The following is a 16,084-nucleotide window of genomic DNA, read 5'->3' as shown; positions in this document are numbered from 1 at the left end:
AACCAGATGTTTGATCTGATGCCATGAGACATGCCATGAAAGAATAAAGAAAAAAATGCTTCCTAATTTCACTGCTAAATGACTAGCTCTAATTTTGAGATTAATTCTTGATCTGTACCCCCAAAGAGGAAACAGTTTATCTTCAGCTACCCTATCAAATTCCTTTATTATTGTTAATACTTCAATTAAATCACCAACTGCCTAAACTCAAAGGGAACTGGCTCTTTCAACCCCTCCAGGGCAGTGTTGCAAACCTGGGGGCTTTTGCTACAGTCAGTGTCTGCTTGGACAGTGGAGAAGCTGTTCCAATGGCAAACCTTGTAAAAGTACACCTTCCCTTTAAGAGGTGCAAGCAGCTTCGCCAGATTTCACGCCCTACCTACCAATAGGTATTGTGCAATTATAAATTGGCCCAAACACCAAAAAGTTTTGTAACTCATGCCCATGTCATCAGACTGTCAACATAGACACTTATTATTCATGCACAGAATGTGGGCTTAGCTGGCTGGGCCAGCATTTATTGTCAAGCTGCCCTTAAGAAGGTGGCAGTGAGCTGCCTTCTTGAACCGCTGCAGCCCATGTGGTGTGGGTACATCCCAAAGTGTTGTTAGGGAGGGAGTTCCAGGATTTTGAACCAGCGACAGTGAAGGAACGGTGATATATTTCCAAGTCAGGATGGTGAGTGTCTTGGAGGGGAACTTCCAGATCGTGGTGTTCCCATCTGTCTGCTGCCCTTGTCCTTCTAGATGGTAGTGGTCGTGGGTTTGGAAGGTGCTGCCTAAGGAGCCTTGGTGAGTTTCTGCAGTGCATCTTGTAGATGGTACATACTGCTGCTACTGTGCGTCGGTGGTGGAGGGAGTGAATGTTTGTGGATGGGGTGCCAATCAAGCAGGCTGCTTTGTCCTGGATGGTGTCAAGCTTCTTGAGTGTAGTGGGAGCTGCACTCATCCAGGCAATGGAAGAGTATTCCATCACACTCCTGACCTGTGCCTTGCAGATGGTGGACAGGCTTTGGGGAGTCAGGGGGTGAGTTACTCTTCACAGGATTCCTAGCCTCTGACCTGCTCTTTTAGCCACAGTATTTATATGGTGAGTCCAGTTCAGTTTCTGGTCAATGGTAACCCCCAGGATGTGGATAGTCGGGGAATTCAGTGATGATAATGCCATTGAATGTCAAGGGGCGATGGTTAGATTCACATTAGTCATTGCCTGGCATTTGTGTGGTGCGAATGTTACTTGCCACTTGTCAGCCCAAGCCTGGATATTGTCCAGATCTTGCTGCATTTGGACATGGACTGCTTCAGCATGAGAAGTCGTGAATGGTGCTGAATACTGTACAATCATCAACGAACATCCCCACTTCTGACCTTATGATGGAAGGAAGGTCATTGATGAAGCAGTTGAAGATGGTTGGGCCTAGGACATAACCCTGAGGAACTCCTGCAGTGATGTCCTGGAGCTGAGATGACTGACCTCCAACAACCACAAACCATCTTCCCTTGTGCTAGATATGACTCTAACCAGTGGAGTTTCCCCCCCCCCCACCGAATCGAGTTTTGCTACAGCTCTTTGAAGCCACACTCAAATGCTTCCTTGATGCCAAGGGCAGTCACTCTCACCTCATCTCGGGAGTTCAGTTCTCTTGTCCATGTTTAACCAAGGCTGTAATGAGGTCAGGAGCTGAGTGGCCCTAGCAGAACCCAAACTGGGCGTCAGTGAGCAGGTTATTGCTAAGCAAGTGCCGCTTGATAGCACTGTTGATGACCTCTTCCATCACTTTACTGGTGGTGGAGAGTAGACTGATGGGATGGTAATTGGCCAGGTTGGATTTGTCCTGCTTTTTGCATACAGGACACTTCTGGGCAATTTTCCACATAGCCAGGTAGATGCCAGTGTTGTAGCTGTACTGGAACAGCTTGGCTAGGGGCACAGCAAGTTCTGGAACACAAGTCTTCAGTGCTATTGCCGGAATGTTGTCAGGGCCCATAGCCTTTGTAGTATTCAGTACCTCCAGCCGTTTCTTGATATCACGTGGAATGAATTGAGTTGGCTGAAGGCTGGCATCTGTGATGCTGGTGACCTCCGGAGGAGGCAGAGATGGATCATCCACTCGGCACTTCTGGCTGAAGATTGTTGCAAATGCTTCAGCCTTCAGTTGTTTAACTGTCCACCACCATTCACGACTGGATTCACGATGGTAGGACTGTAGAGCTTAGATCTGATCCATTGTTGCAGGATCGCTTAGCTGTCTATCACTTGCTGCTTATGCTGTTTGGAATGCAAGTATCCCTGTGTTACAGTTTCATCAGGTTGACACCTCAATTTTAGATATACCTGGTTCTACTCCTGGCATGCCCTCCTGCACTCTTCCCTGAACCAGGGTTGATCCCCTGGCTTGATGGTAATGGTAGAGTGGGGGATATGCCGGGCCATGAGGTTGCAGATTATGTTTGAGTACAATTCTGCTGCTGCTGATGGCTCACAGCACCTCATGGATGCCCAGTCTTGAGTTGCAGGACTGTGTAAAATCTATCCTATTTAGTACGGTGTTAGTGCAACACAACGTGATGGAGGGTATCCTCAATGTGAGGCGGGACTTCGTCTCCACAAGGACTGTGCGGTGGTCACTCCTACCAATACTGTCATGGACAGAGATGCTTCTGCAGCAGGCAGGTTAGTGAGGATGAGGTCAAGTGTGTTTTTCCCTCTTGTTGGTTCCCTCACCACCTGCTCCAGACCCATTTTAGTGGCTATGTTCTTTCAGATTCGGTCAGCAGTGGTGCTACCGAGCCACTCTTGGTGATGGACATTGAAGTCCCCCACCCAGAGTACATTCTGTGCCCTTGCCACCATCAGTGCTTCCTCCAAGTGGTGTTCAACATGGAGGAGTATTGATTCATCAGCTAAGGGAGGATGGTACGTGGTAATCAGCAGGAGGTTTCCTTGCTCATGTTTGACCTGATACCATGAGACTTCATGGGGTCCAGAGTCAATGTTGAGGACTCCCAGGGCAACTCCCTCCCTCTGCTGGCTCTATCCTGGCAGTGGGACAGGGCATACCCAGGGATGGTGATGGTGGTGTCTTGGACATTACCTGTAGGATATGATTCTATGAGGATGACTATGTCAGGCTGTTGCTTGACTAGTATGAGAGACAGCTATCCCAATTTTGGCACTAGCCCCCAGATATTAGTAAGGAGGACGTTGCAGGGTCGACAGGGCTGAGTTTGCCGTTGTCGTTTCCAGTGCCTAGGTTGATACTTGTCCAGTTTCATTCCTTTTTTGAGACTTTGTAGTGGTTTGATACGAGTGAGCTGGGCTATTTCAGAGGGTATTTAAGAGTCAACCACATTGCTGTGGGTCTGGAGTCACATGTAGACCAGACCAGGTAAGGATGGCAGATTTCCTTCCCTAAAGGACATTAATGAAACAGATGGGTTTTTACAACAGACTTTTAATTCCAGATTTTTATTGAATTCAAATTTCGCCATCTGCCATGACGGGAGCATTACCCTGGTACTCTGGATTACTAGTCCAGCGACAATCCAACGACACCATCTCCCACTGCCTGCTCGATATAATCATTTTCCTTGGCAAAAATCAGGTTTAAAGAAAGCTTAACATGAAAAGTATTGAGCACGAATCTCCTTGTGATGAGTGAGATTTTTAAAAAATAAATCACATGGACCAACTTAGGGAGTGTCCAGATAAGAACAGTTTGGTAGTTTTCTTTCAGATATTTTATTGCTGTTTTTAAAATCCATGTTTATTTTGACATGTTGAATTGGGTGGAATTTTTAACCTTAAAAACGCCAGCCATATTTATGCAATATATATATTATATCTATATGTAAAGCACGAATTAATGTGTTCTAACTTTAAATTAATTTTAGATTGACTCGTAAGTGCATGAGCACATAATTTTTAGGAACAGAAAAAACTGAACAGGCTCAAACAGCATCCAAAAATACATACAATTGTCTGAGAGTCCATTTTATGCTGAAATTCAATATTGTTGCTTGATAATTTATTCGACATGTTTAGCATCTTTTAGGTGACAACATTTTGCTTGGCTTCCCTTTTTATTTCTAACTGCTGTCTCTTCTGGCCCTTGAACCCTTCACTCTAGCAAACCAATTGGCTGAGCAATTTTAGCAACCACATTATAAACTTAACCGTTAATTCAGTCACCTCAGGGATTTATTTTTCCAAAGAAAATGAGGTTCGTTTACTTAATATTTCCTAATAAGTCAATAGCCAGAATCATCTTTATTGTTTACGTTTACATTATATATTACACAGATTGTAAAGCACACAAACAGGCCATGAGGCTTAACTGGGCCATGCTCCACATGGATCTCCTTCTACTTTACTTCATCGCACCCTATCATCATAATCTTTGATGCCTCTCTCCCTCATGTATTTATCTAGTTTCCCCTTAAACGTAACTATGCTGTTTGCCTCACTGACTCCATGTGGTAGCAAATTCCACGCTCTCAGCACACTCTGGATAAGTAAGTTACTCCTTTATAAAATGTATAACTTTTTATGATTTATAAATTAATATCCTTCCCACAATTCAGTGACTAGAACTGGTGACTAGAATAGGCGTTGAGACATCATTCACAGCAACAAGACAATTTCATTTAGATAAGGGTTCTCAGCTCAGACACTGTACAGAATGAAGCTTCCCATGGTTCTAGAAAAACATGCTTTCCTCCTAATTCTGGAGTATGCAAGTTCCATTTCTCATACCAGTCATCCTTATGGTTTTTGAATGGCGTTACTAGTATCCTTTAAATATGGGGTATTTTTGGTTTATGATGCACCTAATAGAAAATACACTCTGACAAACACAACTAATTTCATTATTCCCAATGGTGTTATTAGTGGCCTGTGAATATAGCTGCAAGGTTCTGGTGCCCTTTTAGACACAGAATGGTGTCTGGGACCCCAAAATTGAAAGAAAAAGTAATTGTTTTTAAAAGCACGAAAAGGAAGCTAGGATTACAATACCCGTCAGAAGTTTACCCATAGCTTCTCAGATCTGACTCTGTGCTGCAGCATCCTCGATATTGCAGTGTCAGACTCTCAATGCCTGTCAACAATGACTTCAGCACAGGACCCAGTAGATACCTTACAGAAAGGAAGAGCAGCAATATTGGAGAAAGTGGGACTGTTATTTGTATCACACAAAATAAAAATATCAGGATTCTGATTTGTGGTGACACCTGGGACTAATTATTCTGCTGGAATTTGCATAAACAACAGATACAAACTATGTTCATGACCTCATGGGCTTCCTGGGTACAATACAATTAAATGTCTAGGGTCTTTCCAAAATCTTGGGTACAACCCTAGTAACATTGGTCTAAAGATCATTGCATAAATACCTCTGTAATGTCAAGCAAAAGTCTAAAATGCTCATGTTGTTTTCTGCACAAATAAAAGTTCCAAACGAATAGGTATTTATGTAAATCTGGATAGTTTCTTTTAAAAAATAAATCTAGATAATGTACAACCGTTAATAAAAAAAAACATTTTTAAAAGCCACTTCGACTGCTACCCACAGAAATATTCAAGAATCAAACATCTGTTAAAATTCATGGCCGAGATCATTCCGGAAAACCTAATATGGATCCGTAAAACATCTCAGACTTCAATGTCATTTTCCACTCTTTGATCATGTTCACATGGCATAATGGTCTGGCTTTCTGTGCCTGTAGAACAAACCATACATCAAGGATATGAATATATCAAAATAGCCAACAGAGAAAGGTCAGAAAGGCTGTCCCATATAGTCATATTGCAATTGATCACCATGCCTGTGTGCTCCTACTCATGTCAGCAACTGCTGAGATTACACTAAATATACATTAGGCTAATCCAGGGGAAAGATAATTAGGGAAATTCCTCTCCAACACCTGAGGGCAATCAAAATGGGTTCCAGGAGCTCTCAGTGGCCATGAGCTTGATCAACCTCATGAAGGAGGATGCAAAGAGGCTTCAAGGGGATTTAGACAGGCTTTGTGAGTGGGCAAGAACATGGCAGATGGAATATAATGCGGAAAAATGTGACGTTATCCATTTTGGTGGGCAAAACAGAAATTCAGAGTATTTCCTAAATGGGGAGAGATTGGGAAGCGTTGAAGTTCAAAAGGTGTCCTTGTTCATAAATCACTTAAGGTTAACATGCAGGTGCGGCAAGCAATTAGGAAGGCAAATGTTATGTTAATTAGCCTTTATTGCAAGAGCATTTGAGTACAGGAGTAATAAAGTCTTACTGAAATTATATAAAACCTTGGTGAGACTGCACTTGGAGTATTGCATGCAGTTTTGGTCTCCTTATCTAAAGAAGGATATACTTGCCATAGAAGGAGGAGAACAAAGGTTCAGTGGACTAATCCCTAGGATGGAGGGAATGTCCTAGGAGGAGAGATTAAGGAGACTGGGTCTATATTTTCCAGAGTTTAGAAGAATGAGAGATGATCTCATTGAAGCATACAAAATTTTTTTTTTTTTACAGGGCTTGGCAGGGTGGATGCAGGAAGGATGTTTCCCCTGACTGGGGGGGTCTAGAACCAGGTGATACAGTCTCGGAATAAGGCTTAGATCATTTAAGACTAAGATGAGGGGGAATTTCTTCACTCAGAGGGTGGTGAATCTTTGGAATTCTCTCCCCAGAGGGCTGTGGAAACTCAATTATTGAGTTTATTCAAGACAAAGACTGATAGATTTCTAGATATTAAGGATATCAAGGGATAAAGGGATAGTGCTGGAAAATGGTGTTGAAGTAGAAGATCAGCCATGATCTAGCTGAATGATGGAGCAGGCTCGAGGGGCCGAATGGCCGACTTCTCCTTCTGTTTCTTCTGTTCTGACTGTCAGACCCAAGATGTTAGATTTCATTAGCTACTGGGAGACAATTCAAGTCCATGTTTCTGAGAGATGGGAAAGATGTTTAATTGTGCCATTGTTAAATAAATCAGGGATGGGTTATTTTGCAATTAACAATTTAAAGACTTGTTAAGGATTGGGAATGAGTATCCAGTGAAACATTCCACTAAAGGGGTGTATATCACTGAAATTTAGAACTGGCATAAGCAAAGTTATATATGGGGGTGGGGGAGGATCTTCTGGTCTTGCCCGTCGATGGGATTTGCCGGTACCGCTGAAGTCAATGGACTTTTGGCTGGTTTGCCGCATCTGCCACAGAGGGACCAGAAAATCCCAGCCGTGTGTGTGTGAAAAAGCGCAAGAAGAAAGGTAAGAGTGAGAAAAGTAACCAGGACCTGAGTTCTTGACCTGTAGTAGCCATTATCATCAGGCATATCATTAAAGAGGAGGAAGAGGGAGGTCTGGAAGCAGAAGGCATGGGGAGATACAAAAGATCTATTGTAATGCAATAGCTACCCAGACTGGCAGAGGAACAATACCAGAGGAAACTCAAACTCACCTGGGAGGCTGCGACTGAAAATGTGCTACTTGATTCACGAAGAGTCATTAACCCTGTTACATATTCAGAGGCAGTGAAGGTCACCATTGCTGTCAACATTTATGTCTAACTGACTTTACAGATACCCTCAGAAGACATTTCAGATTTCAGTCATTTACTTTCAAATATTCAATTAAAGGGATAACCTGTTATCAGCACACTGATAGATACCTTTCAGCAAAATATAACAACACAGTTGCACTGTCATATTTTCAGTAAGCTCCTGCACTTTCAATTTCAGGTTGTGTCCACATCTTATTTGTTAATTTGTCTATTGGGCCTATTTGCCTCTTTAATGTACATGGGAAAGGCACAGTTCCCAGACAGAAAGGTGAGAATGAGCAGCAGCCTATGACAACCCCTTTTATATTTCTTCTGAAAGGGGCAGGAGGAGAATGCTTGTACCTCAGGCAAAATAACAACCATGAAAATTTAACAGCTCCCAACTTGTCTGCCTCATTTTCTGTTACATTCTTTTCACCCTTTCTCTTCCTCCTGCTTGCTCTTGTGCTCTTTGTTACCCCATTTCTACATCTCCCATGATCTTTTCAGTCCTAATTACCAGCCCACTCGAGTCCTTAACAGGTTGACTCTTTTCAGGATGAACTCAAGTGCTATTTGCTGCTTCCACTAAAAAAAGAATGTAACTATTTAGGGTAATATTTGACTATGTCACAGTTATCAGGTAATATGCTTAAATGAACAAAATACAAGCCTGGACACAGTCAATTGAGCCTGTTTACCAAGCTTGCCCTTCAGGGATGAGATCTTCCCATATTCATGCAGTATTTATTTAACTTCTGTTAAAATCATTGGATTATGGTCATCTATCCTTTATAAATGTGAAAAGACACACATTTGACCTCTGAAGAAAACTGTTCAATTGCTGGAAAATCAAGAAAAATACTGGAGTCCGAAATGCAATGGAAGTGGAACACCATCTCAGCGACTAAGTACATGCCAGCCCAACTAAAATAATTTTGTAAAGCAGTCCGAGTCATCAATGCCATAATAATTAAATAATTCAAACAGAAAAGGTACTTCTTAAATAAACTTTAAAAATTGTTAGCCACATATCTATTGAGAACAAAATTAATGCCAGTCAGTAAAGAATGTGCCTTCACCTATTTGTTGCCAGTCACATTTATAAAGCATAAAAATGTTTTTGTCCAAATTGAAATAACCTCATTAGGGTTTGATTTGTAAGAAAATAAAGATAATTCCATAACTTCATAGGAATCAACACACCACTTCCTGCTGTAAATCACCAACATTACATAATCTCTTTCACTTATCACAGTAACATCTGCCACAACAGGCTACTTCCCTCATTATACACTACCAACCAACACAAAAGGAATATTTGTGCTATTCTACTCATTGATCTGCATATGTATTGCTGCCATGGTACCATAAACCAGGTTACCTTTCTTTACAATTGTAAGATACTGCAATTAGTCAGAGTCAAAAATGCTGGCAAGAACAGGGTAAAAGTAGGTCTATTCTGGCACTTGTCCCAATAATCCTAAATGATGGCCAAATATTAAGTACATTTGGAGCAGGCTCTGAAGCACCCTAAGAAATTACTGAAGCACATTTTTTCTACTAGTGCCTTTCTGCCATAGTGCACCGAGGGGCTGGAAATTGTATAGACCCCTCGGGCTGTATGACTCTCAATGAATATATGCAGTAAATACTAAATGTATCATAATTGTATTGAAGCACCTCAGAGTGTAACACGATCTATGTCGATAACTTGAATACCATTGCACTAACTGTAATGAGCATGTTGAAATGTCTGTAATGTTTATTGATTGTATTGAAGCACCTCATGATCTATGCGGAAAAGTTGAATCTGATTGCACTTTTTGTGATGGCCATTTTGAAATGTTTTGTAATGTTCTTTCAGATATTTTATGAATAAAGTATATTTTTCCAAAAAAAGAAATTACTGAGGCACATTTTTTCCACTAGTGAAAGCAACCCTGTACTAATTATTTTTCTGGATGATATTTACCGAGTTTCCCACACTGCACACACTTATTAGTTTCTATAAATGCGATTCAACTGTTCATCAATCATACCTACATTGCATGCATGGGATCCCTTCAAAGAGGATATATGAATTTCAGACTATTCCAGTAAGCATATTGAATAGAAGGGAAGAGGTTTGGGGATTTTTAATACTCCAGTAAGCTCTAAGGCTGACCTTCTCTGCAGTCCGGTTTCTGCTGTTTCGCTCTACATAGTAGCTTTGGTCCTAGCAAGCCGATAATAATTGCTCCGATTGGAGCTGTGATCAGGATTCCCAGAAAGGCCACAGTGAGAACACTCAAACCATACTCCGCTGCAATCTTGTCATTTCGGATTCGTGCCATGTCCAAAGCTACAGATCCAATGGCAGCCTAATTCAGCACAAAGAAGATGATCACGCAGCATATAACAAAGCTTAACTTGGAGACACAACATTTGCACTGAACTGAGCAGCAAACAGGGCAACACTATTTTAATAATTGTCCAAACTGGAATATTAAACAGATACTCTACAACAATGTCTCGCATCATGCTATCTGCCCACTTAGATTTAAGTTTTTATTATTTTTTAAGGTTAACATTACTTGCTGCCCTGATACAGAAGCAGTCATTTTGCTGCTGCTTTTTAGCGGCTAGGTGATAAGCCACACCCACAGTGTAATATAATGCCACAAATCTATTTACATACAAACACATGAAAAGAAAGTTTGACACTTATTTCCATGGTAATCTTTTTGGCTTGTGGCCAATCCATGCCTCCTCTGTCAGTCTCTTTTTTTAAACTTGTACTTTACCAGCATACACAGGGCAGGATTTTGGGTTGTCAGGTGGGCGGGCCCAGGAACAGCCGAGAAACGGTCCCCGCCCACGATTTCACATTGGCTGGCCAATTAACGACTAGCCAGCATGAGAGGCGCACTGAGAAGTTCAGCACTGCCAGGTGGGGGTGGGGGGAGTGTGAGCGCAAAAGCCTGCACATGTGTAGGGCAGCACACACTGAAAACTACTTGAGGGCAGGGACCTGCCCCGGGGAGCTGAACAATTTTAAATTCAAAAATAACGATTTTTAAAATCTGAAAAAAAAAGTTCCAACATGGGACTCACTCACAATAACATTAACAGAATAAAAATTATGCTCAAAAATTTATATATTTTTAAAATTTAATTGTGGAAACCTCATCGCGCCCGTGGACGAGATTTGCTAAAAATTCAAAAGGCTGCCTGGCCGATTTGCCCACCCACCAACCGTAAGATTGGACAGGCAGCGAAAAATAGGTTTAAATTCGCTGATTAAAGGCCTTAATAGGCCTCTTAATTGTCAGCGGGCACGCTTCTGACACTCGAGCATGCGTGCCCACCGACTGAAATATTGCGCGGGAGTTGGGACGTTCGCCCAACACCATCGCACAGTATTTTACACCCGGTCAGGCGCCCGCCCGCCCACGGGATGTAAAATCCTGTCCACTAAGTTTATGACCTGCCATCTGCTGGTTAGTGTTTCTCTATGTGCATTTCCAACCAGGTATTGTCTATACAACTCGCTGTAAATTCAGCATTGATCATTGAAGGCTGTTAATGCATCATGATCTGGAAATTAAGGTTGAAATGAGAGCTATGGCCCATGTTTGCTACAACAGGTTTACATTTACATTTACCACAGCTGAGTTTAAATAGCTCCTTTTGTGAATATTGTTTGCTGAAGGAGCACTGAATGTCACAACCCTCTCCTTTAGTAGGTTGACTTGCAAACAGTGAACACATTTTTAATATCAGGTTCAGAGGTACAGGATATAGACTAAATTTATAATGGCCTTTGACTGTGTAACAAAATAACAATATGGAAAAGCAACAAATGAAAAGTTGTAGGATGAGTGGGAGCAATGATGCACCAACACTACCAGTATCAGTAAGGGTCAAATCGCTATTTGATTTTACAGACTGATAACTTTGACAAGTAAAACTACTAAATTATGTTACACACCAACCTGAACAGTGGCTTTAGGGATCCAGGCCAAAGAAATAAAAATTTTCTCTTTCATGTTAAATCCAGAGAAGTGTACCATGAGAAATGTCACCAAGATTCTGACTACAAGAGCGATGATCAAAGTTGCAATCCCAAGACCTTGGGTAAAAACATGGTAAATTATTTAGAATCAGGAAGTATAGATGCAAAAGGTAAAAAGTAAAAAATGAATATGCACTAGAACTGGTTTTCACCCAAGTTAACAGCCAGAAACAATTCAGGTCAGACTTTACTTGGTTTGCTACAACCTCAAAGCTACCAGATTCTGCATCCACTTCAAAGTTCCTAATGTCAATATGTCGTTTCCAGTGCCAAGAGATTCGTCCCAATGCAGGAAACAGCCTGGAAACCTATGTCAGCGTTACCTTACACCGAGATTCAAAGGCACCCTATTATCTTTCCCTTCATCAATGCTATCATATCCTGTTGCCCAGCCCTTCTCATGTGCTACAAGACTCCAGGAGTGCTGGAGATCCTGTCACTCTCCTAGTGCTGCCACATCCTGGAAGACTGAGTCCCCAGGCTAGAAAATCCTGTGACCTTGGTGCCAGTGCCTGCAGACACTGGTACCTTTCCCCAATGTCTTTTTAAGGCCTGGCCCTCCTTCAAACGGAATAAGTGAGCTGTTTACTCCAAATGAAATCCTGATGTAGCTCACTGATTCTATACAGTACTTCACAACTAAAGAATAACTTTTGAAAAGCAGTCACTGTTATCTGTAGTCAAAACTCGGTTAATTGGCACCTGGCATCAGCCATGTTTCAGTTTGTGGCACTCTCATCTCCAGGGCACACAGTTCCAAGTTCAAGTCCCACTCCAGGAATTGAGCACAGAAATCAAAGTTGACACTCCAGTGCAGTACTGAGGGGAGTGTTGTGCTGTTGGAGATGCAATCTTTCAGATGAGACATTGAACCATCTGACTGACCTCAGGTAGATGGAAAAGATCCCATGGCACTATTTCAAAGAAGAGCAAAGGAGTTATCCCCAGTGTCCTGGGACCAATATGTACTTATTTATTTTTATTCATTCATGAGATGTGCACATCACTGGCTAGGCCAGCATTTATTGCCCATACCTAATTGCCCTTGAGGTGGTGATGGTGAGCTGCCTTCTTGAACCACTGCAGTCCCTGTAGTGTAGGTATACTCACAATGCTGTTAGGGAGGGTGTTCCAGGATTTTCACCCAGCGACAGTGAAGGAATGGTGATATATTTCCAAGTCAGGATGGTGAGTGACTTGGAGGGGAACTTCCAGGTGGTGGTGTTCCCATATATCTGCTATCCTTGTCCTTCTAGATGGTAGTGGTTGTGGGCTCGGAAGGTGCTAAGGAACTTTGGTGAATTCCTGCAGTGCATCATGTAGCTGGTACACACACTGCTGCTACTGTGCGTCGGTGGTGGAGGGAGTGAATGTTTGTGGATGGGGTGCCAATCAAGTGGGCTGCTTTGTCCTGGATGGTGTCAAGCTTCTTGAGTGTTGTTGGAGCTGCACTCACCCTGGCAAGTGGAGAGTATCCCATCACACTCTTGACTTGGGCCTTGTGGATGGTGGACAGACTTTGGGGAGTCAGGAGGTGAGTTACTTGCCACAGGATTCCCAGCCTCTGACCTGCTCTTGTAGCCACAGTATTTATATGGCTAGTGCAATTCAGTTTCTGGTCAAATGGTAACCCTCAGAATGTGGATAGTGAGGGACTCAGCGATGGTAATAACATTGAATGTCAAGGGGCGATGGTTAGATTTTCTCTTGTTAGAGATGGTCATTGCCCGGCACTTGTGCGGCACGAATGTTACTTGCCACATGTCAGCCCAAGCCTGGATATTGTCCAGGTCTTGCTGCATTTGGACATGGACTGCTTCAGTATGAGTCGTGAATGGTGCTGAACATTGCGTAATCAGCAAACATCCCCATTTCTGACTTTATGATGGAAGTAAGGTCATTGGTGAAGCAGATGATGGTTAGGCCGAGGACACTACCCTGAGGAACTCCTGCAGTGATGTTAAATTTATCTTTCAATCAACATCACAAAAACAGGTTATTTGGTCATTACCACATTGTTGTTTGTGGTATCTTGCTGCGTGCAAAATTGCTGTCATGTATCCCACATTACAACAGTGACTACATTTCATTGGTTGTAAAGTGCTTTGAGATGTCCAGTGGTTGCGAAAAGTGCTATAGAAATGCCAGTGTTTCTTTTCACAGCAGGGACCCACAAACATCAGTGAGGTGAATGATGTTACCTTCTTTTTCTGATGTCGGTTAAAGGATAGTGATGGCCAGGACACCTTGCTCTTCTCAAATACTGCTGAGGGACCTTTCAACTCCACCCAAGAGGGCAGATGGTGCCTCATTTTATTATTGCAGCTGATATGTAGCACCTCAGACAATGTGATACCTGGTGCAGTAGATTAAATGTTATATACTAAGCGTCAGCCCAGATTCTATGTTCATGTTTCTGGAGTGTTTGAGTCTATGACCTTATGGCTCAGAGATGAGGGGGAAATCTACTAAGCCAAGTCTGACAATGGATCAAGCTGATCATAAAAAAACAAAAAGGGGATAATTATTTGGTAGTACAGAACAAGGGTATTGCTGAGAAAGAGAGGCACGCTGCTGAAGCTTTTTGTCTTGCACTCATCAGGGCAAATTCACAAGAATTGGTTATGTATTCACACACAGGGCCCTATCCTTTACAAACAGAAAGAACACGTCCACGCATTGTGCCATTTTCAATCTAACAAAAGCTTGGGGGACAGCTATTCCCTGGTCCATTCCCCATGGCAATGCCTCGACCAGAGTTATCTGCCTGGTTTGAATTTAAACCACAACTTGGCAGTTAACTGTTCCCTGGTGCATTCTGCACGGGAACGCTTCTACCAATCAGAGTCCATTTGCTAACCAATCAGCACCCTCTTCTCATACAGTATAAATTATTCTTCCCTTTGAGATTTGGTATTCTTGAGTGCAGGACCAAAAGCTTCGACAGCATGTCTCTCTTTTCAGCAAAAGGGAAGATCTTGAATGCTGCTGAAAAGAGAGATGTTGCCAAAGCCATCGAACCAGAGTGGAAGCAAGTCATCCTCGATCCCGAGGGACTACCCAAGAAGAAGAATTACTCAGAAACAGAAAAGAGTAAAACTCTGCCATTCCTCCCTTTTTAAATTACCTGCAATATCAGACCTCAACGGACATCTTGCCCAGTTGGAACTCACCAATAATCTTAAATCAAACTTTAAACCTCTTACCGACTGTATATGAGTTTAGCGAAGAAACGGATATTTCTGCTCCAATCAATCCAAACAGTAACGGCTGGAAGATGGCCCAGGCATTGGCAGTGATACCTTCAGCTCCACCCTAAAAGTCAAAAAGTAAAAAGTAACCTTTGCAAACGCATCAATTTAAAGGACATAAATGATATTAACTGACAATATTAGAAAGAATATAAAGACATTCTACACATCTAATTCATCTCCCGAAAAGATCAAATACACAAGGTCAGCTTCCACATGCACAAGAACAACCACCCAGTTTGACCTCTTTATGCTGGGTTAACTCCACAAATATGTCCAATGCTGCCAGAGTGACTGACTGGCAAAGTCATGAATAGCAGTATTTCATATATTTGAACATTGGGAAGACATAAACCATTATTTTCACACTGTTCTCCCACCCAAAAAGAACTCCATCTCCATAGCCTTGCTTCTTGCTCAGCCAGATTGCAATTTTGATGTTCTATTCCAGTTATAAATACTGTCCATTATCACACAATCCCATCTGTGGAATATTATTTGCACAGGTTACCACTGCCAAAACCATAATATACACAATTCCATCTCTATACTGGATTTCTCCAATGACTATCTTGCAAGCCTCTTGGCTTACCCCTTTAAAATCTCCAAATCATCCATACATTTTAATCCTCATTTACATATTTCTGTATGGTCCACCCTACGTTACTTTGGTGAGAGTTCAAGTGAGGCGGGGTGTAATGGTGGTGGGCTGAAAACTGCAAAGGTTACAGAGATAGGGAGGGTAAAAAGCCATTAAAATGATTTAAATACAAGGTTGAGAATTTTACTAGATAACATTGGAATCTGAGAGCCAAGACCAGCAGAGGTGATTTCTATTCTCTAGCTACCAATTCCATCCCTTTCCCTGGCTACTGACTAAGTTGAACCAGACTGTTCATAACCATGGTGACATATTTAACCCAGGGGTGAACTTTAAGATCAGTAAGATTGTCTATTTCCACCTCTGTAATATTGTCCGAATCAACTCCACCCCTGTCTCAGTTCATCTGCTGCTGAAACCCTCAGCCATGACTTTGGTAACTCTAGGTTTGACTATTCAAATGCACTCTTGGCTGGCCTCCCACATTCTCCCCTCTGAAACTTGAGGTTATCCAAAACTCTGCTGCCTGTGTCTCAATTCACAAAAAAATCCCATTCACCCATCAACCCACGATCGCTGACCTACATTGGCTTCTGATTGAGCAATGTCTCAATTTTAAAATTCTCAAGAGTTCAAAC

At 42.2% G+C, this 16,084-nt stretch overlaps 1 protein-coding gene across 3 annotated transcripts in view; it reads right to left on the bottom strand.

The window, feature by feature from the left end:
• Positions 1-3,992: 3,992 nt before the first annotated feature.
• Positions 3,993-16,084, bottom strand: part of LOC144693733 (sodium/hydrogen exchanger 9B2-like) — a 141,372-nt gene continuing 129,280 nt past the window's right edge. For all 3 annotated transcript variants that reach the window (XM_078563725.1, XM_078563814.1, XM_078563896.1), the window contains 4 exons: positions 14,801-14,909; positions 11,515-11,651; positions 9,705-9,900; positions 3,993-5,720 (listed from right to left, as the gene is read on the bottom strand). In XM_078563725.1, coding sequence (XP_078419851.1) covers positions 5,653-5,720; positions 9,705-9,900; positions 11,515-11,651; positions 14,801-14,909 — 510 coding nt within the window. In that variant the 3' untranslated portion in view covers positions 3,993-5,652. The remainder of the gene's footprint in view (positions 5,721-9,704; positions 9,901-11,514; positions 11,652-14,800; positions 14,910-16,084) is intronic.

Source organism: Cetorhinus maximus, chromosome 1 (genome assembly GCF_964194155.1).
Source record: "Cetorhinus maximus chromosome 1, sCetMax3.hap1.1, whole genome shotgun sequence".
Taxonomy (NCBI): domain Eukaryota; kingdom Metazoa; phylum Chordata; class Chondrichthyes; order Lamniformes; family Cetorhinidae; genus Cetorhinus; species Cetorhinus maximus.
This window is presented reverse-complemented; position numbering and strand designations above follow the sequence as displayed.